Here is an 18,286-nt window from a genome sequence, read left to right as displayed (position 1 = left end):
TATTTTTGTATAATTGTACAGGACATGTGGTCAATGACACGTCTCACCAGATGGTGGTTTTTCCCCTTTTTGGAAATTGCTGTGTTGCCATGGATACTAGTCATTGGCCGTCGTACATTTTTTTTTATTTCCACTCATCCGAAACAAAAAGAAAATTCCTCGTGCAAAATAGAAATATTTATATCATATATATATATATATCACATATATATAGAGGCAGAGACGTACAGGTGCCAAATATATATCAAGTATGATGTTGTGTAGAGAGCATATAATAATATGATGGATCAAATTAAATGTTGGGTGTCAAATATCAATTTTATCGTACGAGGATACCATTCATACAAGCATACAAGTATAAAAGCATATAAGCATACAAGCGTATAAGCGTATAAACATACTAGCATACTAGCATACGCACACGTACACGCACGTACGCACATACGCACACACGCGCATACATACAGACAAACTGACATACACATATACTTTTTATATTATTTTATTATATTCAAAATAAACTTGCCACATAACGATGTCATAACAATCAATTATAATCAATTAACAAAAAGTCGGACATTTTTATTGCTCCATTCCAAATCACTTGGGATTTTGCCTATTAGTTTTTATTTTGTATTTTGTCAGCCCGAGAATACGGGGTTAAAGCAACTTTTTTCAATAGTACATAATCTCTCCCTTCCTCTCCTTTCCTCTCTCTCTCCCTCTCTTCCTTCATTCCTTCCTTCCTTCCTATTCTCTTTCTTTTTATATATATACATATATATTTAATTATATACATATATAATTACTTTTATATTTAATAGCTGTAATCAGCTCATTAATCAATTACAAGCCAACTAGTAAAATACAGTACAGTAGAGTACATACATATATATACATACATACATACATACATACATGCATACATATACATATATATATATATAATATAAAATGTGTGACAATATTCAATTAAGAACAATACACTTGACTCGTATGATTAGTACCTATAATATTTATTCAACACAGACCAGTACGATAGTAATAATAGTAATAATAGTAGGCTACAATATTTGCTCTGTTTTCTTTTTGTTTTGGATATTCAATGTGATACACTCCAATTCATTGTTTGAAGAATAATTTACTGTCTACGAAAACGATAATAATCAAACGTACTAAAAGTAATTATTAGCCTACTTTATTATTATTATTATTATTATTATTATTATTATTATTATTATTACTGTTCTTGTTGTTATGGTTACAGAACTTACATCATATAGTGAAAAAAAATGCCCATTTTGATTTTTTTTTTGATTTTTTATTTTTTACTACAATTCTTAATTTGGAACCTAATTTCAAATTATCAAGTTACTATAGTGATTTCTTTTTTTTTCAAAGATACGCACACACACACGCACACACACACATATATATATATATGTATGTGCGTGTGTTTATAAAGTTCTTAATTGGAATTTTCTTAACTTTATTCTTATTCTTATTATTCTTTTTGTTAAAATAACAAGCAACATTTTCGTTGGCACAAAATAAGAATAATAAAACTAGTATTATTATTATTATTATTATTTTTGGTATTTATTCGAAATCAATGCAGGAATCCTGCATCTTTTGCCTCGTGTACTTCTTAAAAATACACATTATAATCTCGTGCACAGACCTTGCACGTTTTCTGTTTTGGAAACAATTACAGCTGTAATTACAATTACAGTTACTGTGTAGTTACAGTGCAATCATAATTCCAATTGCAATTCCAATTGCAATTACAGTTATGGTTTCAATTGTAGTAGAGAGTGAAATAAAGAACCAAAAAAAAATGCTGTAAGTTCGTACAAGAAATTGTGCTTCGAACTTGTCCTCCCAATAATAAATAGTTAAATAAATAAATAAAAAGCATTTATACTTTATACTATATTATATTATCTTATCTTATGTAGCTGTTATATCATCATTGTAATTACAGAAACAAACTTACCCGAAATGCTGGAAACATTTTGTTAGATACCTTCTATCATTGAAAACATAAACTTGTAAACCATTTCGATTTGCACATCAGTTCACCCTTGCAATCTTGAAACGCGCACAACTGACAATCAATATTTGAATGCCATCTTTGGTGAGACCATTACCAGCCAATCATAAGTTTAGTAAATGATCTGTAGTATTCCATACCGTGCCATCACTGACTGACTGACTGACTGACTGGCAATTGACTGATTGACTGGTTTTTGGTTGACTGGTTGACTGGTTGACTGACTGGCCAGATATTGACCGCCAGTGTGTATGTGTGTGTGTGTGTAAGGCGTATCTCAAAACTATCAAACTCTCAACTGTTCAATCTCTCTCTGTGTGCGTATGTGTCGGTCTGTCGGCCTATAATTACAAGTGCGTGTGTTTGTGTTTGTGTTTCTGTGCCCTTGTTTTTGCCCTGCTTGTTTGTTATACCAAGCCATTTTTATATATTCCTTCTTCTTCTAGTCCTTATAATTATAATTATAATTATATATATTTTACCTATCTTTATCTCCAACTTATTTTAATTATATATATATATATATAAACAGCTTTACGCGTAATCACGTATATACATATACTTATTCTAGATTCTAAATAATGGCCAATCCATTATCATCTCAACCTCTTCAAGTCCGTGTGCTTACGATGGCAAAGGTAACCTTTTTTTTCCGCATACTAATAAAAGAGATAATACTTCTTTACAACAAATACTACCGAGTTTTGTTATGCTTTATTCTTTTATTACAATAGAGAACCACAAAAATATGTGTGTTAGTATATACAAGTATTAATTGACTTCAATAGAACCTGCAATTCCTCTGGTTTACAGGTCACCTCTTGACTTTGTTCGGTGCCTTGTTGTATGTAATCTCTCTTGTGACATTTAGTTCCAGTACAAAGGGCTACACAATGGCCTACATTGGTGCAATTATATCTTATGGTGTTGTCATCTACAAATCCCACGGTGTAAGTACTATATATATATATATATTACTATATCTTTTCTAGTGTGTTCGTGTGTAGTGGTTGTGTTTTTGTGTAGGATGCGTAGAGTTTTGTATTAATACTTTTATCTCAGATCCCTCAACTTAATGCCCCATTTGCACAGAAGTTGGCAATGGATGAGAATGCTCAGTACCTTCTCTTGGCTCTTTACTGGATGTTCTCTAGTCCTATTTCTGGTGAGCTTAAAATATTCACATATTTCTCTCCACACTCGCAGATATATATATATATATATTATACGTGTACTTACAATCATGTCATATATTTTATGTATTTATTGGGTTGGTTAAAGTGAGTCTTGTTCCCTATGTATCATTCAGCACTTTCCATGCGCTTGGCTATGTCAGAACCAGTATTATTCCCACTATATTCCCTGTACCCGCTGGTTCCACTACAAGCTGGCAACCAAAGACTCAGTTGCAGATCAAGACATGGACTGACAAGAACTATGGTCCTGGTATGAGATTTGTTGCCCAAATTGAAGTTGTTGGTATTATGGGTCGTTTGATTCTTGGACTTTTCAAGTAAGTTGATTTATATATATATATATTTGCAAGCAATCTCCTTGATCCCAAAAAAAAAAGATGAGTATAATCTTGGTATTTATTCATTGGTTTGTTTGTTTGCTTAGGTTGCGTGTCATGTCTGTATTTGTGTTTGCCCAATTCTTGCGATTCCGTTTCCACCTCTCTTCCTACACCAGACAGGCCTTTACCGAGCTCCGTACTCGCCTTGACAGCCTTATCTTGCCTCCAACCGCTGATCCCCGTATTCCCGCAGTAGTTCCCAAGGCCTATTTAACCATCAAGGACATGATTACTCGTTATGGTCAAGCTGTTGTACAGCAGCAGCCTGCACCCCAATAAACTAGATAAAAGGGAGAATGAAGGAAAGAGAGTGTATGTGTTTGTTTTTTCTACCACGAACTTTTCTTTAGTATTATTGTTGCTATTATTATTATTAAAAGAAAAAGAAAAGAAAAGAAATGTGAATATATGTATGTGTGGAAAATGAACTGTTTATTTATTTAGATCTTGAATTGAAAGTAAAGCTAAAAAATATATGTGTTTTCCCCTAATATATATACATATATATACATGGATCACTTTTATACGTATCCTACCCACTTCCATGAGTTGCTCGAGTAGAGTTAATCAAGGTCATAAATAAAAGAAGCGTATAGTGTGCATCGTTTCCTAAAAAGATATTAATAAATAGTTTCGGCTGTCAAAAGAAACCTTCCCCCGAAATAAACATGATACTTTCAAAAAATAATAATAATCAAACCCACTAACTCACCTGCATTGTGGAGACACCATGCATCAATTCCAACTTTACTCAATGTAGTTCCCAACGAAGGTGGGTTGGTTGGGTTACCAATTGATGCACCATACATCGTGTCTGTATTAAGGATAGCTACTGCTGCACTGATTCTCACATTATCAACATCTCCTCCTCTTCCTCCACTGCCACTGCCACTACCATTAATACAACGTCCAGGCCACTTGAACTTTTGGGTAGCAAGATATTTGATATCCGAGTCCAATCCGTGTCCCACCAGCACAAATCCACCGTCTCTTTCAACAGCCCAGTCAAGATCCTTGCGTAGCTCTTCGAGTGCTTGCTTCAGAGTACACCACACAGACGTCCCAAACTGAAACCGCAACTTTTGGTTGTCCACGTATTTCCCATTGACCAAGTGGCGGTAGGAACTATTAATATAGTGCTGGTCCATATAAAGATCGGTTTTGGAGTCGTAGATCGACCAGCCAATCTCCAGTAAAATCGAATGGTCCTCCTCGTAGGCTTCAATGTCAAGACTCACAAACACATACTGTTTTGCTTCTATCAACGCGTGTGCCAATTTTAGCTCTTCTTTAGCCACTCTCAATCGATCCCGTCCCTTGTTCATCTTCGCTACTTCTTTTTCCATTTTTTTGTAGGCCTGAGGGTTGTCAATATTGCATGGGGATAATTCAATGTAATTTTGTCGTTGGAAAGACGGCATGACGGGATCAGGTAGACCACGACGGTTGGTTACTAATGCTAACATTTGCTGCAGTTGGGCGCAGACCAGGCTATGAATCAAAAACACTCTTTCCTGTGTAATTGGGTCTTTACCTAAGATGATGAAAAAAAAAATACATTGAAGTTTGATGCGTAAAGTTGAACAGGATTAACAACAATAAGAGATTATAAAACAAAATAAGATTCAGTGCCTCTATTTATTGTCAACATCAGTAGCATTTATTACCGGTGAAAATTGGCATGTTGACTGTAGTGCTTTCTTCTGCAAAGAACTTTTCTGGTTCAAACAAATGGCGAATAACATTGAGAGAAGCTTCTCCATAATTAGTATATTGATTATACCAGGTCTCCTTTACATCGGACCAATTCACGTAGCCATTATCATTCATTCTTTTTTTTTTATAAAAAATATATATATATATATATAAATATTATTTTATTTTATTTTATTTTATTTTTTCGAGGTTTATTTTATGCTCAACTATAAAAAAATATAATTCAAGTATAGATAGATAGGAATAAATAAAATAAGAATAGTAAGAAGCAGAAGAGGAGGAAGAGGAAGAGGAGGAACAAAAAGATAGAAATGAAAAGATGATTAAATTAAATTGAAATAAATTGAAACATTTTGAAACGTCGATGATGTTTTATTATTATTATTATTATTATTATTATTATTATTATGGCTATGGCTATGGTTATAAATATAACCATAGCTATAGCTATAGCTATAACTAGAACTATGATTATAGGCGTAGCTGTAGCTGTAGCTGTAGCTGTAGATATTGTATTGATATTGCTACTTTGATTAATTTATACTTGTGTGGCAACTGCATAGGCACTAGCCCAGGAAGCTACACTGTCATGATCTCTCAAGAGCCACTTGGCGTTCACTCTGGCAGCCTCGAGCGCCTGGTCGAGTGGGCGAACATACGGAGATTTTTCCTTGTCCGCAAAGAATTCCTCTGCCTCTTTGATCTTGTCTAACGAAACAAATCCTTGGATGGCTAACTGAACAAGTGAACCAAGCGTACTTATGGAGTTAACAAACTTCTTTTCAAAGAGATAGTAGTTCTCTTTAAAGAACTCCCAATACAAAGCATGACTTTCATGGTTTCTTGCGATACTTTTTTTTTAAAAAAAAAAGAAAGAAAGAAAGAAAGAGTATTGTTTGTGTAGATTATTTTAAGATTAATAAATAAACATTCTTTTGCTGCACGCGTCTTTATAAAAAGTAACTAGTTTGAACTTACGGAGTGATGATGCTGAATATATTTTGTGCACGAACTTGCTTCTCGTCTAAACTCATTTGCAAGAGTTTCTTCAAAAGAATATCGCTCTTGATCGAACCAAGTGCTTTAAGTGCATTCAACTGCTGATCATTGGGCAGACTTTCATCGTGGTAAATGCTCAAGATCTCTTCGAATCTTTGATGCTTTTCCTCTTCGGTTTCAGCTGATTTGATAACAATACGATAAACCTCGCCGCGAACACTGGGGTACACAGCATCGTTGTCACCCTTGATCAGTCGATCAAAACGTTCGTTGGCCTCTCGGATTGTGGCAGGGTCCTTGGAGTCACCAGCCTGGTCAATAGCCATAACTCTCAAGCTTTTTGTGATATCATCCTCAGTAGAATGGAACTCCCATCCCAAGCGGTTAATTACGGGTACAAACAAGTGACGGGTTAGTGCAGTGAGTTGATCCTGTACTTCGGTAGGCTGGTATCCCCACACGCGCTTGATTCTTGCAAGGTATATGGTAATTTGGGACCAGACGCTATATATATATTATTTAAAATAAGTCAAAACAAATAGCTTAGGAGACAATGTAATCATAAACGAAAATATTACTAATACAAATACCAATGACTTACAAATAATCGGTTTCATTCTCAAAGTTTTGAGCAAGACGAAGGAAAGCAACTGTGCTTTGATCTCCACTTATGCATAGGTTAGCAGCATCATCAATTAAGCCAATTCTGTCTGACGAATCTTTCAAGAGGCCATCTTGTCCTTTTTTGATTTCATTGGAGAGGATCTCGATGGTCTCAAGTGGATAGTTGACTCTGTAAATCGATTTCTGACCAGCGTTGATCTTAAAAATTCCATGTGAAGGTACGGAGAATGTCTGAGATTTATCTGTCAGTGTGTAGCTTTCGAGACCTTCTGGGGTGAGAATATTGAGGGGTGTCCACCAAATAGTACTAGTTTTGATTGAGTAAAGAGAAATGTAACAAAAAAGGTGAATATTTTGACAATTTTTCTTTTCTTTTCATATTTAACTTACTCGTCTTCTTCTTCCTTGACATCACCAGTAGAAAGATAGCGGGTCTGGGTAACAGTAATAGATCCAGATCCATTCAATGTCACTCTCAAGAGGGGGTACTATTGAAGAAGAATAATGACGAACGGCCAATATAGTTAGAGGTATTGGATTTTTTTTTGATAAAAAAAAAGAGCTTCATTTTTTTTGAGTATATGCTTACACCAACACGACGTGTCCAGAGAGTCATGAACTCGGATACATCTACGCCAGCAGCATCACTCAAGGCAGCCCAAAGATCATCTGTAGAAGCATTCGAAAATTTGTGTGCCTGGATGTACTGGCGGATACCTTCTAAAAACGTCTCGACGCCTAACCAAGAACTCAACATACGGATGACACTCGCACCCTTGAGATATGAGATGGCATCAAAGATCTGGGAGACCTCTTTAGGATCCTTGACAGCGACTTCGATCGGGTGAGAAGATCTGAGAGAATCAAGAACGAGAGCTGAGGGCAAAGAGTCTGTCACAAAGTTTGTCCAGACGTCCCACTCTGGGTGGATGTGGTCGAGAGCAAACCAACCAACCCAGGTAGCGAAACCTTCATTCAACCACAAGTGATCCCACCACTCCATAGTCACCTTTTTTTTTTAAAAAAAAAAGAATAATAATAGAGGGGATTAGAAAAACTATGTGAGTTAACTAATTAGTTAATTAATTATGTACTTACCAAGTTACCAAACCATTGATGGGCAAGTTCATGACACACAACATAGCCAATCGTCTTTTTGGTTTCGATTGAAGATCGTTCATCATCAAATAAAAGCTATGTGGTTTTAATTTGTTTTAGTTGACTGTTTGTATTTCTCTCTCTCTCTCTCTCTCTCTTAGGTTTATATATGAAGGAAAGAGTGAATTGCATGTGTACTTACGGCAACAGTTCTGTAGGTAACCAAACCTGCATTGAAAGAAAGAAAACAAGTTAGCAAGATGTTCAACAAAAAAATAATCTATTAAAACCAAGCGTGTAATTACCCCAGTTCTCCATGGCACCTAAAAAATTTATATGCATATTAGTATTTTTCTTTTTGTAAATAATGATAATAAGAAGAGGAAGGCTTCAATCAATATACCTGAATCGAAATCGGGAATGGCTACCATGTCCATCTTGGGTAAAGGATATGGTTCACCAAATACCTTTGCAAAGTACTCCAATGCCTCTGTACATACTTGGAGAGCATGGCGACCTTGATAGGCTGTACCTGGCAGAGTATACACACGAGAACGGATTTTACGCCCATTGTGTTCTCCGGATGTAAAGGCCTCAATATACTCGAAAGGACCAACCACAAAAGCCAACAAGTATGTGCTCATAATGGGTGTTGTTCTATAGACAACATCCTTTTTGGAGTCGTGTACCTCTTCAGAAACTACGTCCATGTTAGACAATGCGGTCAACTCAGTAGGGACCACAAGTGTAACATCAAATGTTGCCTTTATCGCTGGCTTATTATTGATAAAATTAAGAGCACATACACACAAAGAAAGAAAGAGAGAGAAAATTGGTTTTAATTAATAATCAGATCGGATTAGATATGATATGATATCATTCTAGAGCATGTGTTCATTATTTACCTCGTCCCAGCAAGGGAAAGCGCGTCTGGCAGAAGTGGCTTCAAATTGAGTAGAAGCTAAATACCTTTTTTGTTTTATTTTGTTTTGGATTTTAATATTTGATTAATGAGTTCAATGTTATAGGCTTCAGACTTTTAAAGACTTTTTAGTAATAGAAAGCATACTTTGTATTTCCTTCGGAATCTTTGTATGTCGAGCGGTAGAATCCATTCATCTTGTCATTCAAGATACCCTTGAAGGAAATGTCAAGTACTGCCTTGGAACCAGCCTTGACTTCATTAGCAAAATACAGGGTAGCAATCTGAAGGTCCTCATCATAGGTAATCTTGGTGGAAGTTTGACTAGAGAAAATTGATAAAGATACCCATTAATGTATTATTTGGTATAAGTTAAGACATAATCTATTTATCTGTTTGCATTGAATTGAATTGAATTGAATTGAATTGAATTGATTTTTTTTTGGTAAAAGGTATTGGAATTAATCGATCGATAAATAAATAGAAAACCTACGTTTCACCCGAGACAACAGATAGCACAGCAGAGCTTATATCAATCTCTTGTACGTTGACTACAATGGTTTTAGATGCATCATTGACGTCCAGGCTGCAGGGAAGAAGTCAAGGATAAATAGTAAAACAAAGTGGATTTCGAATTAATACGCTTATTAATAATAATACGAATAAAAATGATTGACCAAATGAATTAATTGCACAGAGAGAGAGATATTATACTTGCTCAATTTTAACTCTTCCTTCAAATACAAATTCCTCAAGATCAGGTGCGAGAGTGAGAGTATAATGAGATGGTCTGACATTAGAAGGCAAAACTTGACGTTCGGTAGGAATAGTCATGATGTCACGCTGATTAGCAATGTAGATTGCGACAAGTACTGGAAATAGAAGCCAAAGGAACCGCCGATCAAAGCCAATCATTCGTGATGGTTTTATAGTGCTCATGTCAATAAGCCTTCCAAGCTTGTTGTGTCTCAAAGACGCTAGTGACCGAACAAGGAAAAAAGAATGATCACAGCTATTCAATCCATTTACAGAAATTTCCCCCTGAATTAGGTACTTTGCAAGAGAATTTCAAAAAAAAGAAAATCAACTGGGCTTCAATACAACAAATACTGGATTACCATGATCCCGTCTTTAACTAACATTAGGCTTGTATAGCACATATAATATATCTGACCAATTAAATATGTAATACTCATAAAAACATCCTATAGAGTTGTTTTGAAACACATATAGTACCCTAAATAATTGCATTACTAAAAACCAAAAAATAACAATAATAATAATTCCGGTTTCTCGGCAATCAAATAAGAAAGTTTGACTTATATTTCTATACCTGGACACTTCTTCCTTGCTAGGATAAAAGCAACCCAAAAATAAAAGATTAAATAAGAAACGCTCTATTTTTTCTTTCTTTCTTTCTCTCTCTTCCAATGTTGAGTCATGTTTCTCCCTCTTACTTTATTTACTTTGCATTAATTTAATGTAATATTATATATATAAAAATAAATAAGCGGCGGTTGGACCGATCCACTTTTGCAAGTAAAGTGCTGAGAGGGTAGGTTACCCTGTCCAGAGGTCCACCGCTAAAAGTCTAAATAAGAATAAATGGAAATTTTTGTTGGAGATTCTATATATATATATATATACATAGACATATACTTGGTTCTTAAATATGTACCATTTAGTCAAAGAACTACAACTATTGTTATTACAGCATTAGGACTGTTGGTTAAAAGTAAAAAGGTGAATAGTCAATTATTCTTCTCGAATAAGACAAACAGATATATGTTTCAAAAGCATTGTAGCCGCATTTACACCCTCAAGTGAGTGAAAGATTAAGAATTAAATGTGTATATACTTTATTTAAACCTCAGAATAAATGGCCTTATTTATTTATTTTTCGAGTTCTGTAAAGCATTAATAAAAGGAATACATGCCATACCAATATATGCCACTAGACCTTAAGTCTAAAACATTGCTGATACTAGGAGATTGACACATCTCAATTTTACTGGACCACCCGCTTGTGTCTTGCTGTCTAGCATCAGATAATTATATCTGATCCAAAAGTATTCATACTTATTACCCACTCAGTTTGTCTACTTTAAATTCAGACGATTTTAGCTTTTTCTTCTTCTTCAGACGAATCAAAATAAATTAAGATTCCTGAAGTTACCTGTACGGATATGTCAGGAAGTCTTGTTAATCACATACTGAAACTAAATAAAAAAAAAAGCTTATACTTGTGGTTGTGACCGCCGGAATGAGAAATGTCGTTGATTCTCGTTTTGCGCAGTAAACATAAATTAGTCAAGCATATTCTTTGCCGCATTGACATCGCGATTCCAGATAATGTCACAATTGGTGTTACTGTAACGCAACACTGAATGGACTTTCTGTTTTGAAGCAGCCGCAGCAATATTGTAAAGGCTCCTATTTTTGCAAGCATTACATACCTGACTGATGATATATTCGTCGACAAAACATACTTCCACAAGATTCTTAAGCCGTTGCATTATCTTCTTTTTTATCAACTTTACAGGAGCAGCCTTCTTCCCTTTCATAGAACTAGAAAAACTAGCATTTTAAAACGCAATTATTGTCTTCGAAAGAGGCATAACTGTGTATTGGGGCACATTTGGGTAGTGAATGGAACCTTTTCTTTGGGAGCTGTCTTGATTCCTATTCTGCTGCCTTGGTAACACTTCTGGATTCCGACAAGTAACCGTTGGCATATTTCACTCACGCCTCTTTTTGTTTCTTTAAGTATGCTTTGAATCTCAACTTTGAGTACCTATGTAATGTGTTATTAAGAAATCATGTTTTATACTTAAACATCTATTGATTTACCAGCTATCTGCGTTATAATAGTCGTAGAACGTGTCATGAATGATAATTCGTTTTCTTCACAAGCTTCATTCAATTAAGATAAATCAACAGTTTTGACAGAAGGAAGTTCGTTGATCATTTTAAATATTGCCTCATTTTCATCTTGATGCTTCTTTCTCAAGTGTTTGGAGTTATTATAACTGTTATATTTGTGTATCTGGAAAGGTTGGGACGACAAGTACCTTGAGACTCTTTTTTTATCGTTTGTTTAAAAGATCAAGTCAAATCGAGCTTTCTTAATAAAAGCTATTTTATCTATGATATTTATATTTATTGAGATATATACAGTCACCCTGGGTATGAGTCCTCTCGACTGCTTTGCGATAATAGTTTAAGTACTTCTTGAAGATGATCCAATGATGGTTCAGACATATTGCTATTATGTTTCAGACAGGAACTTCGTATTGGATCATCATTTATAACGACCTCTTTGACAGGTACTTCTGTATGGGTTCGTACATGATATCAGATATCAAAGTATCACAAATACAACAATAACCACAAATATGATAATATTCATTGAGGGTCACTACTATTTGTCGTTTTTGATCTTCCAAAGAGTCCACGGCGGTCATCAAGCCAGTTATACCTGGGTCGACACCCTATATTGTGCAACCGTTGTGAATATCAGAAAGCAATTCTGGAGGGTTTCTTTCAGTGTCCCTTTTCTACTTTACAGTTCCACAACGTAGGAACGACAATGAATAGCCGCCCGTAAAAGTTGTTTCTCTAATTATGGACCTAGGTTAGGGAGGACTTTACGGACAGCCTGGCGAGAGATCAATGAACACTAAGTGCGAGGACAAAGTAGTAAAGCTAATGCATACAATGAATATATTGAATTTCTTCAAGTCCCACCATTTTGCCCTGAAGGTTTAGAGAAAGACACCGGGCCCCGGACATGTAGCCACAATTGATTAGTCCGGTTAGATAGAAGTGTCGTGCCCCACTAGGAAATGTCGTTCCCGTAAGATCGCTGATATTGTGCTGCCCAATTATTCATAATAATGTATGTTAACAAGGTCATAATGGTTTCTTTTTCTCTCTCTCATTATCACGACGATTGTTTCCATATTCCAAGCCAATGAATAAGTTAAACACAGATACGAGAAGGCCATTACTTTTGGTAAAGGGTATTTAAAGTCTGATAGAAGCTCCACTAATATCTCAATACTCAATCTTAATACAGACAGAGGTTATTTCCCTTTATACTACTTACACATACCTATATTTTTTTTTAAAAAAAAAAGAAAGTACTATTATTTCGAAATAGAATTTCAACATAACATTATGTTTATCTTTTGAAATGTTTGCTGTTTAGCAAAAATGTATGTCAAGTAATGATTTTTTTTTTACAGAGTAGCCAATATATAAATAATTAACAAAGGCTTATTTTTAATAATAAAAATAAAAGAATAAAACAAAAATTTCCTTTAATAATTTTTGGTTTAAAGGATTCTTGTTTTCTGGCTCTTGTTATTTACTTGCCGCACCATAATTAGTACGAATTTGCAACGCTGTTGTCAAAATGTACATCGTTTTTTACTACAGTTTGTCTGCTACTTGGGAAGCCAGCTTCTATAACATCCTTGAAAAAGTCAAATTTCTTTCCTGATACGCCGCTATTCTCGCTACAGTCAAAATCAGACAAGTCAAGACAAATGTCATTATTTTCAATTTGTAATGGTCCGATCACTACAATTTTTTTTTGAAAATAAAATAAAAATAAGCAACGACAAACATAGGTGTTAGTAATGCTTGAACGAAATTATTTCGTGTGTATATATATATAAAACTCACACTCGATCTGTGATTCTAGTCCCACAATAATTTGTGGAGCACCATCCATATAACTTCTACTATTTCGGTTACTTCGGCTAGTCTCTTCAGCCATACTTCGCGAGATGTGAAGTTTTGAAGAGTCTTCTATCAAAGTCAACTCAGGCTGTGCGGAAGATAATCCATATAGATCCTTATTCTGCTGGTACAGTGGTACGTTAGATTTGTAATTGTATTGTCCACCTGTGATTAAAGAGTCATCGTTGTCGTTGTCGTCGTCGTCGTTATTGATATTAACTGTCCAGAATACATAGCTAAACTCGGTCAGAAGTAGATGAAATATACCAGAAGGGATTCCGAGCGTTGCAGAAAAGACAATTCCAATGTTTCGCATGTTCATCTTATTTATTTCGGCGTTTTGTACTACCCGTACGAGATGAGCAGATAGGGTTCGCAAAAGAGTGTAGTTCGCCAAGGGTAACAAGGACACAAGTCTTCCAAGTTCAGTAATCCTTTCATTGCGATCGATCACATCTAAAATCAATATGATCGTGATTTTGAAAATATTAGAACATACCCACCATAAATCCTCTGTTCATTTATTTACTTTTAGAAAAAGTAAATGCGCACAGATATAAGTACATACCAATCACCAACATAAAGTCGTTCATGAGCTCTGATGTTAGAATGTTTCCCGGAAGTTCACGGAGCCACATCTTAAGTAGACCAGCAACAGCGTGAAGATCATGATACTCTTCTGACTCGAGAAGATTGATATCTCCTTCTAATGAATATTATATTGATTAGTATTTACATATACATATAATCTCAAAAAGAAATAAATAAATAAAGATTGGGGTTATGCCATATTCTTACCTTGATTAAATTGATCTTTCAAACTTTTAATCTTCACAGCACTGCCACTAAGACGATATATTCCTTCTTCTTCAAATGCATCCTTTGCCTCAAGGTATTCTATACAGCGATAGACAATGGCAGGAAGTTCATATTTTTCAGATATCCTGGAAATACGAACTGCTTCTTCCAAAGGTACGCCAAATACGGGCCTTGAAGGTTTACCAAACATCTCTGTACTTGACATTTTATTGTCAGCCATTGCTCTTTCTGCTGTTTCGCTCGAACTACGGGAAAGTAGTCCGCGTAAGCCACCAGATTGATTGGTGTTTGAGTTTGCAGTCGAGGATGATGTCGACGGCGAAGTTATTGCTGCTGGTGCTGTTAATGTTGCTGCCATCGTTGTTGCTGTCGTTACTGACGCTGATCCTAACGAGGATGCCGAATCTGGTGCGGCTGTACCAAAAATGTCGGTCTGAAGGACTTCATTAGAAGAACTTGAGAATATCTTTTTCCCCCAAAATGTGCGTCGGTTAATCATCTGCTTTGCCTTTTTTGCATCTTGCTCTACAGAGCTATCGGTGGTTCCTGATCTATAGAATGGCCTTGGGTTGTTGCCATCAAATGTGGTACTGATTTGCGACAGATAGTCCGAGCTTCGGAAGAGTTCGTCTGTGCCTTCTCTTGGAGGAAAGCTAATCGAATTGCGCTTTGAGAACTGCTGTCTCTGACCAAAGAGGACGTGGTCAGCACTCGATCGGTCCCGCAAGGCCTGTATATCCTTTTCTCGTATGCTGGTCAGTGTATTACTACTAGTAGCATCAGATGGTGATAATGATTCGGAAGGGTATAAGGTTGTGTCTGAGCTAGATCGTGGTAAATACGATGTTTTCTTGGTGTTTGTTGGTACTGTTGGGACTGTATCACTGCTCCGTGCCTTGCGTGCTTTGTCTCCTTTCTTGCTGGCTTTCTGGTTATTGTTTCGCTTTATATTCTCTTCTTCGCTACTGGCATTTTGCCGATTGACATACTGGGCAAGTGCTTCTACCCACTGATCTCTTTCGGCATCAGAGCTAGCACAGAGCACGTGGCGATTGACACCATTGGGCGCTGTTTTCTTTGGTTCCAAGATCAAAAAGGCGTGTCTAAATGATCTGTTGTCACTAGAAGAGTCTGTTCCAGTTTGTGGCGCACTGGTTTGACGACCAATTTGCGCACTATATAATCTGATTGTACCAAGAAGAGGACCATCTTTCTACAACACCAACAATATAAACAAGTAAATAAATAAATATATGTGCATAGAATAGGATAGGATGGGATGGGATAATTCGCTATTAAAGAAAGTTCTACTCACTCCATCATAATAGTGAAGTTCAGGACCTTCAAGTGAGAAATATCTTGTTTTCCATCCACCAAAGTTTTTCCCGCGTTTGGTCAAGTATCCGTACTTGTGTCCTAAAGGCTAAAAGAAAATATACTCTGAATTAGCTATTTGATGAAATATATGTTTTTCTTTGTTATACTTTACATGAGAAGGATGCCGTTGGTCAGTGACTACATTTGTGCTAAGGAATTCGCAAAGCCAATTGGAATCATCAACTGATACATTGATAGCATTCTGTAAATATTTTTCAATTGCAATCTACAAGAGCAAAAAATAATAATAAGCAGCTAATTTTATTGATGTTTAAATGTATAACACACACAAATATAAGATAGCTAACCTTTCTTTGATCCACTTTGTTTGGTGCATGGGTAGAAAAGAGTGCTTTGTCCGGAAGTTTACCAATTCTCTGTGCTGCAGACCGAACCTGAAGTTTCAACTAGGTAGATATGAGCTGTTAGATATATATATCAATTTTTTTTTAAAAAAGCTAGTAAAAAAATCACTATTCTTATGTGTTTTACCTGTGAATCTAATGTCACTATATCTGAATGCTGCTTTTCTACTCTCCAAAGCTCTTCGGATGTGCTGCTTGAGAAATCAGGTGTCTTGATAACCGCAATAATAAAATACACCGCTTCTTTTCCTTTCTCGTTTGTTTTTATGCTTGATCCAACCACTTTTACAGAAATACCAGCCATATTTGAAAAGAAAGGGTTTTTTGGTAATGGTTTGGTTACTGTCTTTGCCATTGCTGCCATTGATGCCGCTGTTGTTATCGGTACTGACATCGCTGTTGGTGAAAGAATGATTCCTGAAGTACTAACTAGTGTTTCTCCATCAAAATCTCTCCTAAATTCATTCGGTTGGGTACGGTTGAATCGATCCTCATCCACGGATGAATTGTGTTGTACAACAGAAGTGCCATGTACCTCAGGGCTCATAAAAGGCATTGGAGACGGAAGAGCGTATGCAGCGAGCTCTTGTCCAACCAGAGTACGAACAGAGCCTGAACTGTGATCTTGATGTACTCTTGCAGGTCGCTGTGGTTTATGCACTTGTGCAAGGAATTGTGGCTTTTCGTGTACGAGCGATGAGTATGATAGCCCGTCGGGGTCCTCATTTCTTGAAGAGCAAACCTGTGGTTTTGTAATCGCCCGAAGGTCTTTGTCGCAAGACACATTGTAGGCGGGGGATTCAGTATCTTCGGTGAGAGCATTGTAGTGTGCAGGTACTATATTATGCGAATACTCATGCCCGGCTGTTGTAGGTGTGTAAGCATGGTCATTAGCGGTTTTTTCTCTCGTATGATGGTTGCTTTGATGTGAATGAGAAGAATAAGGGGCAGTAGTAGTTGAGGTTGAGGTTGAAGTCGAGGTGGGGGTTGAGGTGGAGGTGGAGGTGTTTGTTGTAGCGGCAATGGTGTGAGATAAAGTTAATTTGAGAGGCGCTGGTCTATTGGCGTGTGTTTGATTAACAGGGTGGGGCTGAGTATCTTTGTCGTGAGTAAGGTTTTGTTGATAATTAGAGTTTGATGGTATGGTTGAATTATAGGAGGTACTAATATTAGTATTATTATTATTATTATTATTATTATGTTGTTGTTGTTGTTGTTGATTATGATGATGAGCAGAAGGAGTAGGAGGAGCAAGAGCGGGAAAAGTAACAGGAGCAGGAGCAGAAGGAGTATTAGGGTGTAAAATGGTTGAGTTATGGACATCTTTGGACGAATTTTGACGATAAGGAGATCTTGGAGGGGGTACGGGCCCTAGAAGTATTGCCTCCGAGAATTCGGGGTAAGTAGCGGGCTGTTGAAGGGACTCAGATGACGAGCTCAAAGAAGACCTTTCGAGATTATCAATGTGATGGTGATTGTTATCAACTTCAGGTATAATTGTACTTGTCAGCTCATCGTCCAGGTCATGATTTCGAGACTTTTTCAGGAGATTATCGCGTTCGGCTGTCACTTTTACCAAGCTCTTTTGGAGATTCTGAATGATGAGTCGTTGTTTCTCAATAATTTTCCATAATTGATCGTTCTGAGCAGCAAAGTCAAGAGAAGGTTGAATCGTTGGTACGATGGTAGTCATCGCGATAGTTTTAATTGGAAGTGTATTATTAGAAACGAAAGCAAAAATAAATAAATAATAAGAATACTAATAAAAGGGCAAAAGGTAGAAAAATAAAAAGCAATAAGCAAAGTAAAAAAATAAATAAATAAATAAATATAACAAAACTCAAAAAGCAAGAAAATGAAGCAGTATAGACAAGTTTATAAGAGGCTCATCTACACGGCACTCTAAATAATCATAGTATATATAAATATAAACTAAATATAAAGAGAAAACCTGATGCAGCAAAAAGATAACCACGGGCCTCTAACAAACA

General features: G+C 36.1%; 5 protein-coding genes across 5 annotated transcripts; 1 reads left to right on the top strand and 4 right to left on the bottom strand.

Moving 5' to 3' along the window:
* Positions 1-2,380: 2,380 nt before the first annotated feature.
* On the top strand, positions 2,381-4,032 carry PHYBLDRAFT_130609 (hypothetical protein). The gene is made up of 6 exons (XM_018429378.1): positions 2,381-2,404; positions 2,584-2,691; positions 2,842-3,003; positions 3,116-3,218; positions 3,335-3,566; positions 3,674-4,032. Exons 2-6 carry the CDS (start codon positions 2,635-2,637, stop codon positions 3,906-3,908), a joined length of 789 nt encoding a protein of 262 aa, XP_018297127.1. The 5' UTR covers positions 2,381-2,404; positions 2,584-2,634; the 3' UTR covers positions 3,909-4,032.
* Positions 4,033-4,041: 9 nt separating this feature from the next.
* Positions 4,042-5,459, bottom strand: PHYBLDRAFT_79613 (hypothetical protein; the record flags this gene model as incomplete). Its single annotated transcript, XM_018443480.1, has 3 exons — positions 4,042-4,238; positions 4,342-5,163; positions 5,297-5,459. The coding sequence occupies 3 exons, from the start codon at positions 5,457-5,459 to the stop codon at positions 4,162-4,164; spliced, it is 1,062 nt and encodes a 353-aa protein (XP_018296315.1). The 3' UTR covers positions 4,042-4,161.
* A 424-nt stretch (positions 5,460-5,883) lies between these two features.
* Positions 5,884-9,822, bottom strand: PHYBLDRAFT_154347 (hypothetical protein; the record flags this gene model as incomplete). The annotated part of the gene is made up of 13 exons (XM_018433315.1): positions 5,884-6,196; positions 6,324-6,848; positions 6,946-7,275; positions 7,359-7,456; positions 7,558-7,977; positions 8,067-8,162; positions 8,269-8,294; positions 8,372-8,389; positions 8,470-8,842; positions 8,972-9,035; positions 9,136-9,312; positions 9,482-9,574; positions 9,707-9,822. 13 exons carry the CDS (start codon positions 9,820-9,822, stop codon positions 5,884-5,886), a joined length of 2,649 nt encoding a protein of 882 aa, XP_018296314.1.
* Positions 9,823-11,294: 1,472 nt separating this feature from the next.
* On the bottom strand, positions 11,295-11,875 carry PHYBLDRAFT_163389 (hypothetical protein; the record flags this gene model as incomplete). The annotated part of the gene is made up of 3 exons (XM_018434788.1): positions 11,295-11,556; positions 11,610-11,772; positions 11,839-11,875. 3 exons carry the CDS (start codon positions 11,873-11,875, stop codon positions 11,295-11,297), a joined length of 462 nt encoding a protein of 153 aa, XP_018296313.1.
* Positions 11,876-12,293: 418 nt separating this feature from the next.
* Positions 12,294-17,988, bottom strand: PHYBLDRAFT_69791 (hypothetical protein; the record flags this gene model as incomplete). The annotated part of the gene is made up of 10 exons (XM_018442164.1): positions 12,294-12,479; positions 12,736-12,864; positions 13,424-13,572; positions 13,678-14,190; positions 14,303-14,440; positions 14,533-15,766; positions 15,869-15,976; positions 16,043-16,156; positions 16,239-16,337; positions 16,423-17,988. The coding sequence occupies 10 exons, from the start codon at positions 17,986-17,988 to the stop codon at positions 12,294-12,296; spliced, it is 4,236 nt and encodes a 1,411-aa protein (XP_018297128.1).
* Between the last annotated feature and the right edge of the window lie 298 nt (positions 17,989-18,286).

The sequence above is a fragment of the Phycomyces blakesleeanus genome (assembly GCF_001638985.1).
Source record: "Phycomyces blakesleeanus NRRL 1555(-) unplaced genomic scaffold PHYBLscaffold_3, whole genome shotgun sequence".
In the NCBI taxonomy this organism is placed as follows: Eukaryota; Fungi; Mucoromycota; class Mucoromycetes; order Mucorales; family Phycomycetaceae; genus Phycomyces; species Phycomyces blakesleeanus.
The sequence above is the reverse complement of the archived record's forward strand: the minus strand, read 5'-3'. Positions and strand labels throughout refer to the sequence as shown.

Coding starts and splice junctions, on each gene's coding strand:
- PHYBLDRAFT_130609 (XM_018429378.1), top strand. CDS start 2,635: ATGGCCAATCCATTATCATCTCAACCTCTTCAAGTCCGTGTGCTTACG. Junction 2,692..2,841: donor GTGTGCTTACGATGGCAAAG/GTAACCTTTTTT, acceptor TGACTTCAATAG/AACCTGCAATTCCTCTGGTT. Junction 3,004..3,115: donor TCATCTACAAATCCCACGGT/GTAAGTACTATA, acceptor CTTTTATCTCAG/ATCCCTCAACTTAATGCCCC.